The sequence below is a fragment of the Myotis yumanensis genome, unplaced genomic scaffold (assembly GCF_028538775.1).
Source record: "Myotis yumanensis isolate MYYU_CA2020_CCGP unplaced genomic scaffold, mMyoYum1.0.hap1 SCAF_2, whole genome shotgun sequence".
NCBI classification, from domain to species: Eukaryota; Metazoa; Chordata; class Mammalia; order Chiroptera; family Vespertilionidae; genus Myotis; species Myotis yumanensis.
In genome coordinates, this window is record NW_027223753.1 from 18,409,164 (window position 1) to 18,427,959 (window position 18,796).

Consider the following 18,796-nt stretch of genomic DNA (forward strand, 5'->3'; position numbering starts at 1 on the left):
ACTACCTTTTGAGAATATGTTATATTTAATGAAGTGTTTTGGTTTGATTGCTGCTAAAATTAAAATATGATAGGCATCAAAAAGTGTCTAACCTGAAAACAGCCAAAGTAATTTGGCTAACCATCATTCTCTAGTTATTATAAAAGTTTGGGTGTGGTTTTTTTTCCCTCTTAGGAAATTCTCTCAAGTTATCTGTCACTCTAGCAGTTTTTGGGTTTTTTTAAAGCGTCCCTCCTCCCTCTACTACCCTACCCCCACTAATGCTTTGTTCTGGCACAAATAAGGTCGGGTTAATTTTTAGATGTACCGCCTCCTCCTCCTCCATCTCCCAGAGGGAACCTGTAGCAAGTGTCTATGACAAATTCTATTTGGAACAGGTCCCTTTGAGCTCTTAATTTTACTCTGTGCCCCCACAGGTTTCCAACAGCCAGCTAAGAAGGATGGAGAAAGCTCCCTCAGAAACCACTGATGTTATTGAAACATTTATTTTCTCAGGTTCCAAGCCAGAGAAAAGCTAGGCAAGAAGAGTAACAAACTCTCGTGTTAAAAGGTTAACCTAGAGAGTCATAGTTTTACCGTAGCATCTCTTGCTCATTTATATTTTGCTCCATTCATTCTTTTAACTCTCCCCCAAATGTTAAGTTGTTCTTGGCCCGAGCAGATTTAATTTCCAGTCAGGTCCTGTGTCACAGGTCCTTACATGCCTGGTGGGTTCAGATGCTCAGCCTACTACAGAGTCTTTGACTGAGCTTGTTTATGCCTTTTCAGATAGAACAAAAGTGCAAACTGTTGTTTCCCCATGGTGAAGCCCATGTTCATGAGCTATACTTACACTTCATCCCAGAAAGCAAGAGGTACTCTTATAGGGGAGCTACAGGATTGCCCTTTTGGGGTTAGTTTTCTCTTTGAATGACCGCAAATCAAATATACATGGTTCATTCTTTTTTTTAAAAAATATATATTTTTTTATTGATTTCAGAGAGGAAGGGAGAGGGAGAGATAGATAGAAACATCAATGATGAGAATCATTGATTGGCTGCCTCCTGCAAGCCCCCTACTGGGGATCGAGCCCGCAACACAGGTATGTGCCCTTGACCGGAATCGAACCCAGGACCTTTAGTTCATAGGCCGACGCTCTATCCACTGAGCTAAATCGGCTAGGGCTACATGGTTCATTCTTGCAAAAATAAAAAGCATGGACTACTAAATGAATTTTCTGAATGAATATCTCCAGAATCAAAGTTGTGTCATGTGCCTTACTGATTCTTTTTTCCTATGCTATTTTTGTTATTTTCCCTTTGACACTGCTTTGAAAAATATCTAATATAGTTGAAGCCTAAATTGCTGCAGAAAAAAACTTTTAAAACAAATTTTTATTTCAATGAGTTCTAATTTTTTTTCCAAATGAGGCTGTTCCCCACAAGAGTAAAAAAGAAAAAAAGAAGACAAATCCCAAAATTCACATAGCATATTAGGAGATATATTTAGTGTTATGCTTTTCTTGGATACAGAGCTGCCTTGATATATAACAAACACAGAATTTTTAGCAGCCATCAAGTGACAGGCTCCCACATATTTTGATCTCAAGTATAAATCTTTTGAGTTTTTCAGAGAAGAATTTGGGCAAAGAACATTTGAGTTTTTGTCTTCAAGTTGTATTTTTCAGATTATTTCTGGCCAGATCTCCCTTTTGAAAGTTGTTATATACCTCCCGTTTCTTAAACCTAAATATTTCTCATTATTACAAGCTTTACCAACCTTAGTTTTGATCATTTCTCCCTAGAATATGCCCTTTAAGTGCTACCCCTGGTTGTCCAGTATGCACATCTGCTGGAACAGTTGAGGTATTTTAAATCGTCAAGGAGGTATATAAATTATTTTATGAACTCTTGTTAAATCACTCCCAATTCATTGACGTTTAGTAGAAGAAGGCCCCTATTTTTTAATTGTACTAAGGGATAACGTAAAGCTGTCAGAGGCTGGAAAGCATAAGCCTTTTAGTTTATATGAATAGTATTGGCAAAGAAAAAAGCCATTATATGACATACCCCCGAGTAAATATTCAGAGATAGTAACAACCTGCTCTGGAAGCTTGAGCCTGAAATTTCAGTAACTTTTTTTTTTTTGTAATCTTGGAGCCAATCACTTTCTCACAGAGAGGTAGTCTTTTTTTCTTCTTCTTTTAATTATAGTTGACATAAAATATTATATTAGTTTCAGGTGTATAACTTAGAGAATCAACATTTATATACTAGTAATAAATTCTTATATCAAGAAAGGACTATTCCTGTTTACTAAAAACCAACAACAGCCACTAAATAATAGGGAAGCAAAACTATCTCTAGGTAGAAATAGAGGAATATTGTACAGTTGCAACTCACCAATGCAAGGCAGTCAGTGATGGAAACTGAATCTTTCACCGTGTCCTTCATTTAACAGTTTCTCCTTGTCTATTGCTATCTCCATCCTGCCTGAGCTGAGCCTAAATCAGTTTATATCAAGCTGAGGCTAATTGAGTATGGGATTACCTTCTTGGGATGAGGAGTTGGAGATCTAGCGCTGTGTCATAATGGGAAGAGAGTTGTAAAATTGAGCTTCTAATGGGTTATATAACTGCTAAGTGCTATGGGGTTTTGATGCTTCACTGCTTCCAACAAAAGCACCTTGTTGAAAAAAAAAAAAGGCAAGCAATTATACCATGTTGTATATTTACAATTTGAGTACAATTTATGGGTTAGTTATATCTGTCCCTGGATGTGGTATGTTTTCTACCAGTGCTCATAATCTGTGATGGGCTTCCCTTGGTACTTTTTTTTTTCTCTGAATATTTATTGTTTTGCATCTTTACCCTTCCAACTATAGGATTTAGACAAAAGTCAAGAAGAGATTAAAAAACATCATGCCAGCATCAGTGAACTGAAAAAGAACTTCATGGAATCTGTACCTGAACCGCGGCCTAGTGAGTGGGATAAACGCTTATCCACTCACTCCCCGTTCCGAACACTTAACATCAATGGCCAAATCCCAACAGGAGAAGGAGTGAGTACTTTATTCACGTGACCAATTATGAGAATTAGTGAAATAAGTGTTTTTTATATTCATATTCTGTATCTGAGAGAAAGTTTAGAGCTGAAATTTAGCTTTGGTGTCTCACCAGTTCATTGTAGCTTTAAGGCATTCGTAATCAAACACTGGTTTTTTTAAGTTATTTGGACCACCCAGTCTAATTAAGGGAGCCACTTAGAGCTACCAGTAGATGATTAGGGTCTGAGAACTCTCTCTGTAGCTGCATGCTTCTGGCTAGTGTGTGTTTACAAATTGACCATAAGCCAACGGAACTTTATGTTCAAACTGTGCCTTCAAGGACCAGAGAGTATACTAAATTTAGTAAGGTCAAAATTAGAAAGGAATAAGCATTTTTTAAAAACTTTATTTGAACATTTGAACAACTTAAAAATGTCTGGAATGGTTGACCACAATTATATAATAAACCTAGGAGGCCCCTAAGCTAGCGAATGCAGAATACCAAGTATTAAATTATTGTATTTCAATTTTAGAAAAACTGTTGATGATTTATTTTATTTTTATGAGAAATATCAAACTTTTAATACACTGCTTTATAACATAGTCACAATTAGAGGAACCAGAGATACTTTCCAGGAGCTATTCTTTTTCTGTTATTGTTGTCATTCCTATTGTAGAAATTCTACACCCAAATAAATGAATCTGTGTAATGAAAATGTCTAAAAGTTACCTTGAGCATATATTCAAAAATTCTTTACTTAATCTTTAGCCTGCCGGGCTAAATATTTATATAAATAGTCACAATGACTTTGCTGAGTGACTGTAATGATCTTTAAATTATACGCTTGTTCCCCCCCCCCAAAGCAATAGCACTTCTAGTTAAGAAAGGTAAAGTGATATCTTAATAATTTTTAAAAATTGCTTTTATATTCAGAATTTAAGATAAACTATCCAACTTATTTAGTTTCTGGAACTGGAGAAGATAGTAAAAGTTGGTTTACAAATGGTACTTTCTGTATTTTTCAAAATGTGATTAAAATTGGCTAATGATTCTCTAAATGGAGTCAAACCAGTTTCACTGAGTAAGGGTGGAAAAATCCTGAATGATGGGCAGCTAAGTAGAGTTACCAGGGATGCAGAATGCAGTTGTTCCTGTTCACTGTCTTCGGGGCCTCCATGCCCTGATGGACATGGATGTAGTTTTGTATTCTAAATCTAGCAAATGTCCCCTGAACTGACTTTTTCTCGTGGACAAAATGCGTTTCTATCTCGCCTGGTAACTGCATGTTTCCTAGAAGTTTTCTTTTTGGTTTTGTGCAAATAATAAAAGATGCTCAACTTCTTTGGAAAAAGTAAAGAGTATTCTCTTGGATGAGGTTTGGTAAATTTGAATCAGTCTCCATTTCCAGAAAATATCTTATATCTTGATAGAAACCCTTCAGAAACCATCTCAGGACTGGTTTGGGGAATGGCTATGTCATTCTGTGGACTTTAAAGAAATGACTCTATAAATTAAATTACATCATTGGGGATACTTGTGAAACTTTAGCTCTATGTTTGTGTTTATTACCTCCTAAATGAATAATGGAATAAATAAGAACTGTACTGTGATAACCTTTTGTATAGGATAACTACACTTTCTGGCATATCTTACTTTTTCTTTAATAATTAGAACAATATTTCTGTTCTCTGGGGATACCTCTTCCACCTTTGACAGCATTGTTGTTGCATTGCAAAGCAACTGAATTTTTATAATTTGTGTATGACCAGGTGAAGAAAACCTCTGTCCTTCCCTCGGAAAGAAAGGTTGGTGGGCCAGAGGTAAAGCTGCTGTTACTTGTGCTTCTCGATCACAATTTGCTCTTGCCATGGCACTAAGCAGATAATGCCCCAGAATTGAACAGCAGCGGCTAATTTATTTTTCTTTTGGCGATACTAGTAAATTCACACCCACCACCTTTTGACCTAACACATAACATTTCCACTGCTGCAGCTTTTGCAGCTTCCAAATTGCTTATGTTGGCGCATGGCTGGTTGAAAAGCTGCATGCAGATGTAAATATGTTTTCAGAGAGAAAATGAATTTAATTGTACCCTATTCTTTTTATGTTGTCTTTCTTCTCCCTTTGTTTTCTGTTATAAATCATTATTATAATTTTGCATCCTTTCTTTTCCTTTTTTTCTTTTTTGCTGACCAGTCCCCCAGCTACTTTCTCCCTGATACATATCACTTAGGGGTGTGCAAAGAACCAGTGTCCACCTTCCAAACTGACCCGAGAAGGCTGGCTCAACTGAGAGAACTTAGAGCCAAGTTTTTCCTTTCATAGATAGCATCTGTCTTGACTGGATGGCAGAGTACAGGGGCGGGGAGCAGGGACTTGAGAAAAACGTAACAATTGGACAGTTGTAAAAAAATAACTCTCCTTAAAAGTATCAAAAGTATTTGCCTAATGTGATCTATAAACCTTCATGGTGGTCATTATTATTTATTTTTAATCATAATTCCAAGAGAGAGGGGAAGGAAGTTTATAATTGTAAATTTGTGGGGTTTTTGGTGGGGTTTTTGATAGACCTCGGAGGCACATATAAAATTTTATACATTTTTTCTTTGCGATCTTTAAAATGTATAGGATTAAGGTTTTTATTCCCTTGAGCAAAAGCTAATTGCCATATTGAATGAACTATTCGTTTTTAAAGTCTATATGAAGAAATATGAGGGTAACTTTATATTCTGCCATTCTATTTGTAATAAAGGTAACTTTTCTGATGGCAAGCAGAATGCTTCATTATTGGTTTTGCCCAATTGATCTAAGAAAAATTGACAGCACCAAAACAATGAAAAGTGACCCAAATTCTTATGTGAATATCCTCAAAGGAGGAATAAATGCTGTAAGGAAGTCCAGTGATTCCTTGATTTGTCAGGACTTCTAGTGTTCATTCAAAAAAGTTATCTTTGAGTATTGTGTTATAAAAACTTTGCTGGGATAAATTGTCAAAATAAAATACAGTGTCCAAAAGATTTTCCCAAATCCTTTGCACATCCCCAAGTATCATTTTTAAGCATTTTCCATCTGTCATTTTGTTCATCTTTCTCTGTCTTTCTTGATCTTCTACCGTGAAAGCAGACACAGGAACGTGCTCTGTTAGTACAGGATGAAGAGAAAATTAAAAGGCAAGAGAGATCTACTGAAAGAGCTTTGCCCCAGCAAGAAAATGAAGAAGTTCTTCCCAAGGTTTCTATTCCAATCCCTGAGGATCACAAGTCTTTCAAAAAGTGCCACCTCTACTCTAATACTTTCCCATCTCCTCGTATTCCTTTCATGATGTCTTTTCTCGTGGTTCTTGCATTGGCTGTTTGGTGGTTGGTCTTTCTGTGATTGGAAAACAGGGTGCTCATCTGAAATGTCAAGACTAAAACTGTCGAACTTTTGGCTTCTACTGTATGATGCCCTCTGATCTTGATAGCTCACTGTCCTTGATAGCTCTTGTGATCATTTTTCTGTCAATAAAATGTTACTCTTTGTAGAATATGCATTATGGGGTACAAAGGAGTAGGAATGGATTGCCTAAGTCAGCTTTCTTCACTGAAGTGAACAAGTTTAGACTAATCAGATTTAAGCATATGGCAGGTTGGTACTTTCTCCAAAAGCTTTTGCTCTTTTATCTTTCATGTTTTTATTATTTATTGTTGCTATGTCCTCCTCTCCAATGTTTCACACAAAGCAAGATACTCTGCAGAAACATTCAATGGAATATTTTCCTAATCTTCCATAGTCATTTGTGTGGCACAGGCTCTGTAGTTTAAGAAAAAAATTCAACTTGCTAACCTTTCAAAAGCCTTAAAATGACACATTTTAATCTATGAATCCAAAACCACTCCTTTTCTTGATATATCAAACCAGTATATACAAAGGCCCTTTTTTTGAAAAGGGCTTTTGACTTCTGTGGCCTTCCTAATGTGTATTTCTGAGAGGTACAGGGACAAACAACTTCATCCTGTCTGGTGTAGAGAAGAGTTCTGCAAAGGTTAAATGCCATCTTTTCATAAGTAAAATGTTGATGGTTTAAGGAAAATGGTGCTGGTATCCCATAGCCTCCAGCCAGGACTGAATTTCCCAGACTACTCTACCCATCTTTAGAAGTCCTGGAATACAGATTTATTCAAGATCTGTACATAAACATACTCTTCTGAATTAAAATACTGTGTTTGTCTTTATGACTTAAGTAATTAGTTATATTGCTAGAAGCATAATTTAGCCATGTGGTAAGCTTAAAATATGTATTGATATATTTTGTTTTCTTGGTACACTCTAAACACGTTTGTTCTTACATTTGTGTTGAAATCAATTGTTTTGAATTGATGACCTTGTGAGCTAAAAAATTCTTTCGTGACAAGTGTGTCCTCTGTTTGCATGTTGATTTTTAAGTCTTTCCTGAAGTAAATATGAGTGTGCTCTCTCCTCACAACATAACTTGGATGTCTAACCTGTCACTTTCTGCCTTTATTAATGAAGTCTTGCATGTAGCTTGCTTTTTATAGCACTTGGATGTACCAATATGGGTGATTTGGTTAATGTCTCAAATATTTGTTTGTAAGTCTGAGTTCATAGGGTCATCAAAATGAGATTATTGTACTTTCTTTTACTCTTTGATGCTTTTCAGGTGGTGAAACTGCCAAACAAGACTCTGTTTTTAAGATGATGGCTTCTTAGAGCAAAAAAACAACAGTAAAACCAAGAATCTTTTGTCCTTAAGCATTCATCACTATTGTTTTATTGTCTCTGTAGACATGCAGAAGTAATTCTCTGGTATTCCTAAAAACTGTTACTCTGTCATTATAGGCTTTCCAAAAACAAAACACACACACACACACACAGACAAATAAAGGAAAAAGAAGCAAGGAGCAGGTTAAATTTAAAAATCCGGTATGAGTGTGTATCTTTCATGTCAGAGGCTATATCTGTTTGCAACAAATATTTTATAATTAAGCATATTTATTGATTCATTCATAAAAAGAAAAAAAGTCAAGTCAACCTGAAATATTGCAAAGCTATTCTCTAACTTAGAAGGTGATCATCATAAATATTCCCCTTTATCTGTGAAATAGAGATATAAGAGCTTTCTTATGAAATAAATAAAACTATAGCATTGGTTTAAATTATTTTTTCAAGGAACTAGGAAGGAAATAATCTTAGAATGTTATTGATACTTTTATAACTGTTCAGATTATAGTTCTAGTTTTCATTCCTATACACAGCTTTTTATTATTATTGTAAACTTCACCTTGAAATTTTTTCCCTTTGTATTAGAGTTATTCCAAATTCATTAAAAGACTAGTGTAATCCGGTAATACTTTTCAGTTTTATCAAGTGCAGCAGGAATCCTCACAGATCCTTACTGATGGAGAAGGGCTAAACCTTTATTTGTATTGGACTAAGTTAGCTCAAAAATTATACCCAACACAATTATCAGAGGAAACACATTGGACATTACAGCTTTGTATTACCTAAAATTAATGCTGCTGGTATTGGTGACCTAAAGCTGTAAGTAGTTTTGGTTTCCTTCTCATATCTCATTCCATTCTCAATACCAGAGACAGATCCAAATAACTGTGTATTGGTTTTACCCTGGTTCTGTTTCTTTTTATATATATTTATTTATTTCAGAGAGGAAAGGAGAGGGTTAGAGAGATAGAAACATCAATGATGAGAGAGAATCATTGGTTGGCTGCCTCTTACGCCCCCTACTGGGGATTGAGCCCACAACCCCAGCATGTGCCCTGACCGGGAATCAAACCGTGACCTCCTGGTTCATAGGTTGACACTCAACCACTGAGCCACACCAGCCTGGCTGGTTCAATTTCTTAATGGCAGGTTGATAAGTAAAAAATAATTTGAGCTAAAGTTATTAATACAGACCAGTAAAAAGTCTTGAGTGTTTGCCTTGGTTTTATTTATTTCTAGAGTAACTGAGAGGTTCACTTACTTATGTGGTGCCCAGATTTCCACCTAGTAGTGTAGAGACAAACCTACCTCATGAGAATGAATCTGTAACATATTCCAGGCACCAGAAACTCTGGTTATTGTTTAATTCCTGCTTTTTTGGGGACTGGGAAGATGGAAACTAAAAAACAAACACATGAAAATAAGAAATTAAATAGCTATGTTTATTTCCATCTACTCCTTATTGGTATTTGAAGAAGCACTTACAACTACTAAAGTTAAAATGTCTTTCCAAATTCATTAAACTCTTAAACAATTCATTTTATCCTTATGGCATGCTTAGAGTGGGCCATACTTGTGAATAAAGCCAGCATCAGTATTTCAGACCTACCTTTTAGCCATTTTCTATGAAGGAGATTCAGTTTGCATGGGTGAATTTTACTACTTGTTTACATTTTTGGTAAAAGTTTTGAAGAGAGAAGATGACTCTGTTGACACATTAGACTGCGGTTATCTGTGGATTAGATTTCCAGATCATCCTGCATCCTACTACATGTCTTCCTATTAAATATCATTATAAATTTTACTCTGAAATTTATGTGAATATAAGCCAATTCACTTTCTCCTACATTCCTAAGTCACTTCTGTAATAAGCATATAGGCATAGAGTCTCAGTTATTTTTTTAGAAGGCATTACCAATCAAAATTTATATTTGGGTTTTACCCTTTCCTTTCAAAAGGAAGCCCTAAAATTCAAAAATAATATAAAATGCTTTTCACTGTTGCGTGTTTTTGCCAAGGGTATTGAGTATAGTAAAGATATACAGAACTTCTCCACAGAGTTTCTTTCCTTCTTATTCTTCTTCATAGACATTACAAAATCCCAGTCTTGCTCTACACTGTAGTGGATGGTATCAGTAAGTCTGCTCTCACTTCTGCTCCTGTTACCCCTCACACCTTAGGATCTCCTTTGTACTGCAATAGAACATGACGCAAAATGAAACACCTTGGTGTGGACTTAGGAATGGGCATCTGAAATGGTTAAGAAGGTATGGTTGTTAGAGTGAAGACGCCATATAAAGTTAGGCTGGAAGAGGAAGAGATGTGGCTATGACCAACAATTACAAATTCATGGAGTATTCCATTTCCTAAATGAAATTCCTGTCATACTAGAACTTGAAAGACAAGAAGAAGAGAAAATAATTTATTGCGTCCATAGATAGGGAATACAGATTAAAAGCTAAATAACTTTAAGAATAGCTTAACTAAATGTATAGATGACAGATTGTTGAGGAAACATGCTTTAGTAGTGCTTTTCTCATCTTTTGCGATCGATATCCTAGACGGCACCCTCCCCTTTGTCATAGTCAGAATTCTGTTTGGGATAAATAATAGAATAAATGTAACATTTAGAGATTAAAGGAGCTAGGGGAAGCATAGAATCCCAACTATCTTTGTGGGTCCCCCCAAATCAATAAAGGATGCAGTTTAGTCTCATTTTCTCTAATTCTGTCTCTTAAAAAGAGTCTTTGATATGTGTAGGATCCTATCTCAACAAAATGCAGAGGATAAAAATCAAGGAAAAGCATGGTTACTGCTGTCCATGCATTTATTCATGGCCCACTAGGGTAATGAATTGCAGGATTATCAGAATTTTAGGATCCAACTCCTCTCCCCTACAATGCTTGACTCTATTGTACAGTATCATTTAGAGATTTAGAGATCAGGTGGTCTCCTAGCCTGTGTTTAAATATCTCCTAAGATACAGCACATTACATCTTTGGACATCTCTGATTTTTGTATAAAAGTCATTCTATCTTCCACATTATAAGCTCGTTATATAGTTAAAAGTAACTCTCATGTTGGAATTAGTCACAGTTATTGCCCTCCAGATAACTTACCATCTTATATCCAGATCTGTCCCAGTCTTCCTCCTTCTGGGCTTGCTTCCTTTCTTTTTTAGCATTCCTTGCTTTAGCAGCTCTTTCTCTTTCTGGCTCTATTGCCCATAGGTTGCTCCCTGTGGTTTATTTAGCTTTATGTCCATACCCATTGACTTTCCTCTGTAAAAGAACACTTTGAAATTCCTGTAAATCCCAGCTTCTTCATAGATAACACAGACACCTGGGGTTTATTTTTTTACATCTAAGTTTGCTTGCTTCTCTGACAGCCTGACTAACATTTACTAAAGTTTACATACTTTAACACCCCACGTGATCTGACTTATACCAATGTGATCTGATAAAATTATGGAAACTTACTTTCTGTTTAACATTCTGATTATGATTTAGATCTCCACCAGAAAAAAAAAATAAAACTTTGAAATGTTGTTAATCTGTACCTTTTAGTTTGTGCCTGTCTTCTCAAAACTGAGATTCTCAAAGGTGAGAGGCCTTGTTTTGTTCATCTCTGTTTGCCAGTCTATCACCTCTGTATCTCAGATATAGTATAACAAATAACTGATAATTGTTAAATTGAATTAAATGATTAGTCACAAATGGTAATGGATCAACTCTAACTTTTCACTTAGACTCTCTTATATTGGGACACAGATGTGTGCCAATTTCTTCACCGTATGTCCAGTCAGTACATGCAGGTAGCCCAGAAACCCATATACAACCCAGAAGCCACTGTCTCTTGTTAATTCTGTAGTATGGCCCCTGGTTTATTCAAAGAATCTACATATACCTCTGTGATAGGTGTTAGTCTCTCTAATAAATGTCTTGTAATTTGGTTCAATTAAAAGTTCTTATCCTTTTACTACAGGTAATAATCAATTATTTTCACTATAGAACATATTATCAAGACGGGTATGTTTCTGTATGTATAAATTCATCTTGGATTGTGATAGCAAAAAAGAACTTCATTATTTGACAATTTGTATTTATCAAAAAATGCATTACAGAGAGCAGTTGATACATGTGTGTTTTACATGATATAAAAACATGAAATATGTCAAACTCTTGTGATAGCAAGAGTTTTAGATATATCACATAGACCAGGGGTTGGCAAACTTTTTCTGTCAAGCACCAAATAATAAATATTTTTAGGCTTTACAGCCCACATAGTCTTTGTCAAAATTTTGCCATTGGAGAGTGAAAGCAGTATACACAATAAGTAAACAAATGAATGTGTTCTAATCAGACTTTATTTATATAGAGACTGAAATTTGAATTTCATATCATTTTTACGTGTCATTAAATATTATTCTATTTTTCCCCATCATTTAAAAATAGAGAACCATTCTTAGGTCATAGCCTGCAGAAACCAGGAGAGGGCTGGATTTGGCATGCTGGCTGTAGTTTGCTGACCTCTGGCATAGGTCTTGAGAACCAGAGATTGACTAATTACATTTTCTGCCCTTGTACTGTTTTTGAAGAGCTGTAGTTGTAATCTTGTCTTCATTCCTTATAGAGGTATTTTTTTATCTTGTTTATGATTAGAAATAGAAAACAAAAGACAAGGTATTTGTTTCTGTTTATCTGGCAGAGTTCACCTGAACAATAATCTAAAACATCTGTAACCACCACAGCATGTCTGCCTTTGTCAGTTTTCCAAATTTTTGTTCTCTGTTAACATATTCCTTTGTAACGTATTCAGTGATGAATCCAGCTAACTCCTTTGGTGTTTTTTTATTTGTTTGTTTTTTGTTTTTTAAGGGTCTACCTCCATTTTCCCCTAAGGAATAAACAATTCCCAAATTCACCTTCTCTTTAGCCAAGTTTTAGACATTATCTAAAAACCATGGTAAAGAAAGTGAAATTATTTTCAGTCTCAACTTGTGGTACACCTTAGTGATGTAAGCGGTTGGGTATCTAGGAAAACCTTTTAGAAGGGTACCTCTTTCAAAATAAAGAGGTTTCTCTGACAGGGATTTCTCCATTCAGAACCTAATTAGGCAATATTTACCAATAAGTCAGAATAAAGTGAAGTTATATTCTTTCATAAGTGTCTTTGCTTCCAAATTGACGTGGTTGTGTTCTGAAGGATTCCTTGATCTGTAATTAGCTTTGGGAGGTCCTTTCTAATAAGCCCCTAAACATGTTCTTTTCGGTTTCTTGGTCCAAGATTCTTGAGCTCTGATACTCGGTTGAATAAACTGTTTATCCATTTAGCAGTTCAACAATATATGTAAGCCTCTGCTGAGAACTTCTCTTTTGGAACAATTTCTTTGATATTTTTCTCACGTTATTTGCTCTGTTAATATGTAAATTTATGAATAAATCTTGTTGCAAATCTGATTCTGGTTGATACTAGTCATTAAGGGAAATAGGAGCCAGTGATGCTATACATAGACAGACCTTCTACAAAAGAAAAAATAAAAAGGAACCTCTGCTTCAGTGGATCCGCAAGAGATATTGTCAGCCAGTCTTTCCAGAAAAGTTCTCCTGTTTTACATATTTTTACTCTTATCTGTGACCCAGTAATTACCTTTTTCTCACTCCTAAAAAAGAGATAACCTATTGACATGTGTTCAGTTCTCAGAATATTTTAAATCAGCTGGGAACTCATTTGACTTATTTATACCAAGCATTTTAAAACAACTTTTTCTAACCAACTTAATCAGTCCTATAATACATGTAATTGTCACATCTGTTAGAAGCATTTTTAATATGCTGATTGTCTTTCAGATGTTGTTTCATAAAAGCACTCTACAAATTAGTAGTTATTAACCCACCAGGATTGCCACTCTGATCATACTGAAGAGTGAAGAGTGGAGTGGGTGTGGATATGTGGGTGTGAGGAGAGCTTGCTCCTGGAAGGTGGAATTAACAGAATGTATTCCACTTGATCTCTTACTTCACCTTGGATAAACCTTATCTCTTATTCTCTCCTCACAGTTCTAGCTTCTATTGTATTATCCAGGTGATTACTTAAAACCAACACTCTACATTTTGAAGTGGTCTACTAGTATTTACTAGCTCAAAGTAAGTACCTTGTGGAGGTCTGAGTAATAGAAAAATTTTGTAGTGTTTCTCCAAAACCACATTCCTGTTAGAAATTTGTTGAAAGCCGTTTCATTATTACAGGATTTTTCAGGAAGAGAAGGCACAGCTAGTTAGTATCTACTAGTTTTCTGTTGTATATAGTTCTATGGAATCATGTTATTTTTTAGATATCAAATAGGGGCGTAATATTTTTCTTAAATGCTTATTACGGCTTTATCATTTTTGGAATTGGGACTTCCGAGAAGCCCTGCCAAATATGTTTGTGTTCCATACTAAATGAGTCTTTGCACTGGTTATAGCCCCTTCTCTCCATCTTCATCTCTCCACCCTTCTAAGTATATAAAATAAAATGGACCAACCAAAGGCTTCGGGTCTCCAAGATATGTTTAGTATAACCTTTAATATTTGCTCAATCACTTTGACTTCTGTAGCTCTGTTCAAGCTTGAGAACACTCATTTGATCTGTGGAGTCCTTTGCTGGTGAGTGCAGTACCAAGGCAAAATTTTCTATTACCTAATAGCTAAATTTTGCATCAGACACTGATTTTGAAGCTGTTTGCTTTTACATTCACGAATTCTGGGGATAATCTAATAACAGCACTACTTAGGAAATTATAAAAACTATGGTTGAAGGATACATCACTGGCAAAATCCATTTGCTGGCATTTGTGAAGGCTGCATTATGGAGTGATTTTCATATAATAAGCAGTTTTACCAACGGTGATTTAATTAAGGCCTACATCTTCCTAAATAAGCTCCTTTATCCAGATGTAATCTTTATATGCCAGAGAATAGCAGTGGACCATGAAAATGACTCCAATTTCATGGAGAAGCTAGTGATCTCTACAAGAATGTATTTCTAGCTGGGGACCAATAACATACAAACTTTTTTTTTTAAGTGGGGGAGGGTGTAGCCAAGTGATAAAAGTTAGAATGAAGAGAAATGTATTGAGAAATGTATAAAGAACAGCACACTAGAGAGGAAATAGATAATTTTTAAACCATCTTTTGCTGGCCACATGGTTACTCTGTTGTTAGTTTATCCCCATCTTGAGTGTTTGTGATTCTAATGTCCTTTTTTAAACCATCAGTTGGCCTGAGTTTTCCACCAAAAGTGTACCCAAACTGTTATTTATGAGGCTTTGGGAGGCAGGGGCCAGCGGGTGCTTTTCTTTTTGGTAATTTTTGTTCTTCCTCATTTTTTTCCTTTTTTGGCTGAAGAATGGGCTACTGCTGCTTGACTTGTCATCTTTATGTGCTGTTTATATATGGCTTTTACAAAAGAAGGCATTACCACATCTGATTTATCTTTTATTGCAAGTGTCCATTTAAAAACATTTGTTTTAACTTGACAAATTTTTAAAAATCACCAGGTTAATGTTTCTAGTGATTATTATACAACCAAGGAAAACACTGTTATTATTAATTTTTCAAAATAGAAATAAGATTACAAATATTGATATGACGTAAGTTTTATTTTTTAGAGCTTTTCCCCAAGGCATTTAAATTAAGCCATTCTTTAGTGAGATAAACTTGCCATGTTTTGTTAAAGAGAAGAATGTAGAAACAAAGCACTCGCAATTAACTGATCTTTCAGGATTGGATTGTACATTTTTAGTTTGCATGTTGCAAAGCATTTGGGGGTATTATTTAAATATATTCTGGATAATTTAAGTGACTGTAATGTTTATTGTTTACTTTAGTTAAGAACCAGGAGCTGCACTCTTCTGCTGGGTATCTTCCTTCTGTGCTAAGATAACCTCGATTCCTGCTGGTTCTGTGGGCACTTGCAGTGCAAAGCATTTCTTACTGGGTTTGCAAGACAAGGGTAATGTGCTCTGTGGGTGTCTGTGTGTCTGTGCACACCCTTCCCCCCTCAATCCTACTGCCACCTTCTGCTCACTCCCTTTTTCTTATCAAAACTTATTTTCAAAAATTATACAAATCTTAGCCCTGGCTGCGTGGCTCAGATGGTTAGAGCGTCATCTTGTACACCAAAAGGTTGTGGGTTCCATTTCCGGTCAGGAGGGGATATAACCAGGTTGTGGGTTTGATCCTGTCAGAGTGTGTAGAGGAGGCAACCATGATGTTTCTTTCTCACATCAATGTTTCTCTCTCTCTCTCTCTCTCTCTCTCTCTCTCAAATCAATAAGCATACCCTTGGATGAGGATGGGAAAAAATTATGCAAATCTTATTAAGATGTCTAATGAATCCCCAAACCCCCTTTTTCTAAGGTCCAGAGACACTGATAAAAATTTAATGGATCAGCTTCCCCTGAGGTATTTGCATCTCAACAGGCCACAGAGTCATTGAAAAGACAAGGGAGACATCACAAGGCCAGTCCTGACCTTCAGCTTACTGATAGAATGGCAAAACAGATTGAAGACAATGTGAAAAACAGTGGTAGTTTAATAGAGGTAGTGGATTTAGGGTTCCATTGTGTCAGTGACTACAGAGGTAGTAAGCTCACTTTCAGACTCTTTTTAGACAAAAGTTAGTAAATTTCAGGAAATTCATCTGTGGATAATAACATAGAAAGATATGCTTTGGGCTTAGAAACAGCAATAAATCTATTAAGCTTTAAAATGATTGTAAGTTTTGTGATAAATCGGAAGTGTTCTCCCTATTTTCTTTCTTAACAGACAGTGTATATCCCAAAACTATTAAAAATGGCCTACCTACTATTCTTTGTAAGGATCTTGGCTCAGGAATATTTATTAAATATCCTCATAGTGTACCTATTTTAATTCTTATTTTCTATCACAATTTCTTCAAAATTCTGCCTGGTCATGTTCTCTAAAATACTAGTATAATGAGAACCTGGCAGAGAACTTGCTAAACTGAAAGGAATTCCAGCTTCAGTTAAATCCATAGGCGTGGCCTACTTAATGTGCTCAGGAAACACTTCCATGTACGGACTAGATGCCTTATTGCTCTGGTTCATGTTTCTTTGCAAAAAGTAATATTTTAAGAAATATAGTACAAAGGCAGATAAACTCAGGGCCATGTGGTGATTGTGGCAATGGTGGGACCTTGGGGAAAAGGCAAACTTTTATCAGAGCTTAGCACGTCATTTTGAGCACTCTCCACAATTAACCCTCCCAATAGCCATATCAGGTAGATAGTGATGTTCTTGCTTTATATGATAAAATTGAGTCCCAGGGAGGTTCAGAGACTTGCTCAAAAAAAAGCCTCTTTTAAGTGAGGGAAGTGGAGTTAGAACCCACGTCTTCTATGTTTCAGTCCAGTGACATTCCCTCTTATAATATGGAAAAGCCATAATATAGATATGTGTGACTATTCTGCCGCTGTCTAAGTCACTTTGTCCCCAAATGAAAATGTGGTGGAAGTTACAGAGAATGACTTAAGGAGAAGGTTGGAATTTGTGATGCCCTAATGCAACGGTTCTCAACCTGTGGGTCGCGATCCCTTTGGCAGTCGAACAACCCTTTCACACGGGTCGCCTAAGACCATCCTGCATATCAGATATTTACATTACGATTCATAACAGTAGCAACATTACAGTTATGAAGTAGCAACAAAAATAGTTTTATGGTTGGGTCACAACATGAGGAACTGTATTTAAAGGGCCAGAAGGTTGAGAGCCACTGCCCTAATGCTTTATAAAAAAGTAGGCATTTCAAATGGTTCTCTAAGATCTGGAAGCCACTAATGAATTGATTTATTAATACTGGACTCCTTTTATCTCTTAAATTCCCCAGGTTGAGTCACACAGAATCTCCCAGAAACTGAAATTGGATCTCTTTCAGTCTGTAGGAACCAGAAGTTGAGAATGAGAAATGAGACCTTGCCTGTTGTTGAGACAGAAGTTCTCAGGGCTATTGTTTGGCCCCCTTGGAGATAATCTGGTTCCAGTGTTAAAATCATTCAATAAAAATAATTGAATTTTTTAGAAGAAAATAGTAGTTTCCTTTCTATTGTGGCTATTTAGATAGATCAATAGTTTACATTCCTGTTAATTAAACCAAGCCTCAAGCACAAGGTCAGAAGAAAATTAGCTTGGGATCCAAAAGCAAACAAGCCAAAAACACTATCATCAAAACAAATGACATTGTGTAACACTAATAATTATTTCTTCTTCATCAAAGAAAGTATTGTTGGTATTCTGTACTTGAGTCCCTAAGTGTATTTATGTAAATGTGAAACTCTTATTGTTTGGAATATAGGGTTTCAGACCATTAAAGATGGTGTTGGTTCAGTAAGGTAGCCAGGGTATTTATGCAGTTTAGTGAAAGAATTTGTATTTTGGTCTGGTTGGACTATGAAAGTTCTTTCTGCAATTATCATTTGTGTTTCCTACTTCTCAGTTTAGTCAATTTGATAAAAATAAAATGTTACTTTAGCACGTTAATGGCCCTCCCTTAAAGTTTGTCTTGGATAATTTCAGCAAGAAAGCCCATATTTGCCGAAACCGGTTTGGCTCAGTGGATAGAGCGTCGGCCTGCGGACTGAAAGGTCCCAGGTTCGATTCCGGTCAAGGGCATGTACCTGGGTTGCAGGCACATCCCCAGTGGGAGATGTGCAGGAGGCAGCTGATCGATGTCTCTCTCATCGATGTTTCTAACTCTCTATCTCTCTTCCTTCTTCTCTGTAAAAATCAATAAAATATATTAAAAAAAATAAAAAAAAAACATTTATTTATTAAAAAAAAAGAAAGCCCATATTTATTAATTTATTTATAATGTCTGTTTGAACATGCATAGATATGAAGATAAAATTTGCACAGATATTCTAAAGATAGAGCTTTGAAAACATTGAATAGAGTATGAGGGGAAGCTTTTTTTGAAAATGTAAGCAGATAGTGATTCCAAGGCCCTTATTAGAAGCTAGCTTTATAATGGACATGACTGTGTTTTCTTC

At 35.8% G+C, this 18,796-nt stretch overlaps 1 protein-coding gene across 24 annotated transcripts in view; it reads left to right on the forward strand.

Annotated features, from left to right (window-relative positions):
- The window catches only part of EPB41 (erythrocyte membrane protein band 4.1), a 155,260-nt gene that overhangs the window by 113,124 nt on the left and 23,340 nt on the right, over positions 1-18,796 (forward strand). For 5 of the 24 annotated variants that reach the window (XR_011470212.1, XM_070404534.1, XM_070404538.1 and 2 more), the window contains one exon: positions 2,863-3,039. Coding sequence is in view for 23 of the 24 variants with exons in the window: in XM_070404534.1 (XP_070260635.1) it covers positions 2,863-3,039 (177 nt within the window). In the remaining variant the exon portion in view is untranslated. The other 19 variants (XM_070404551.1, XM_070404540.1, XM_070404542.1 and 16 more) reach the window with 11 other exon arrangements.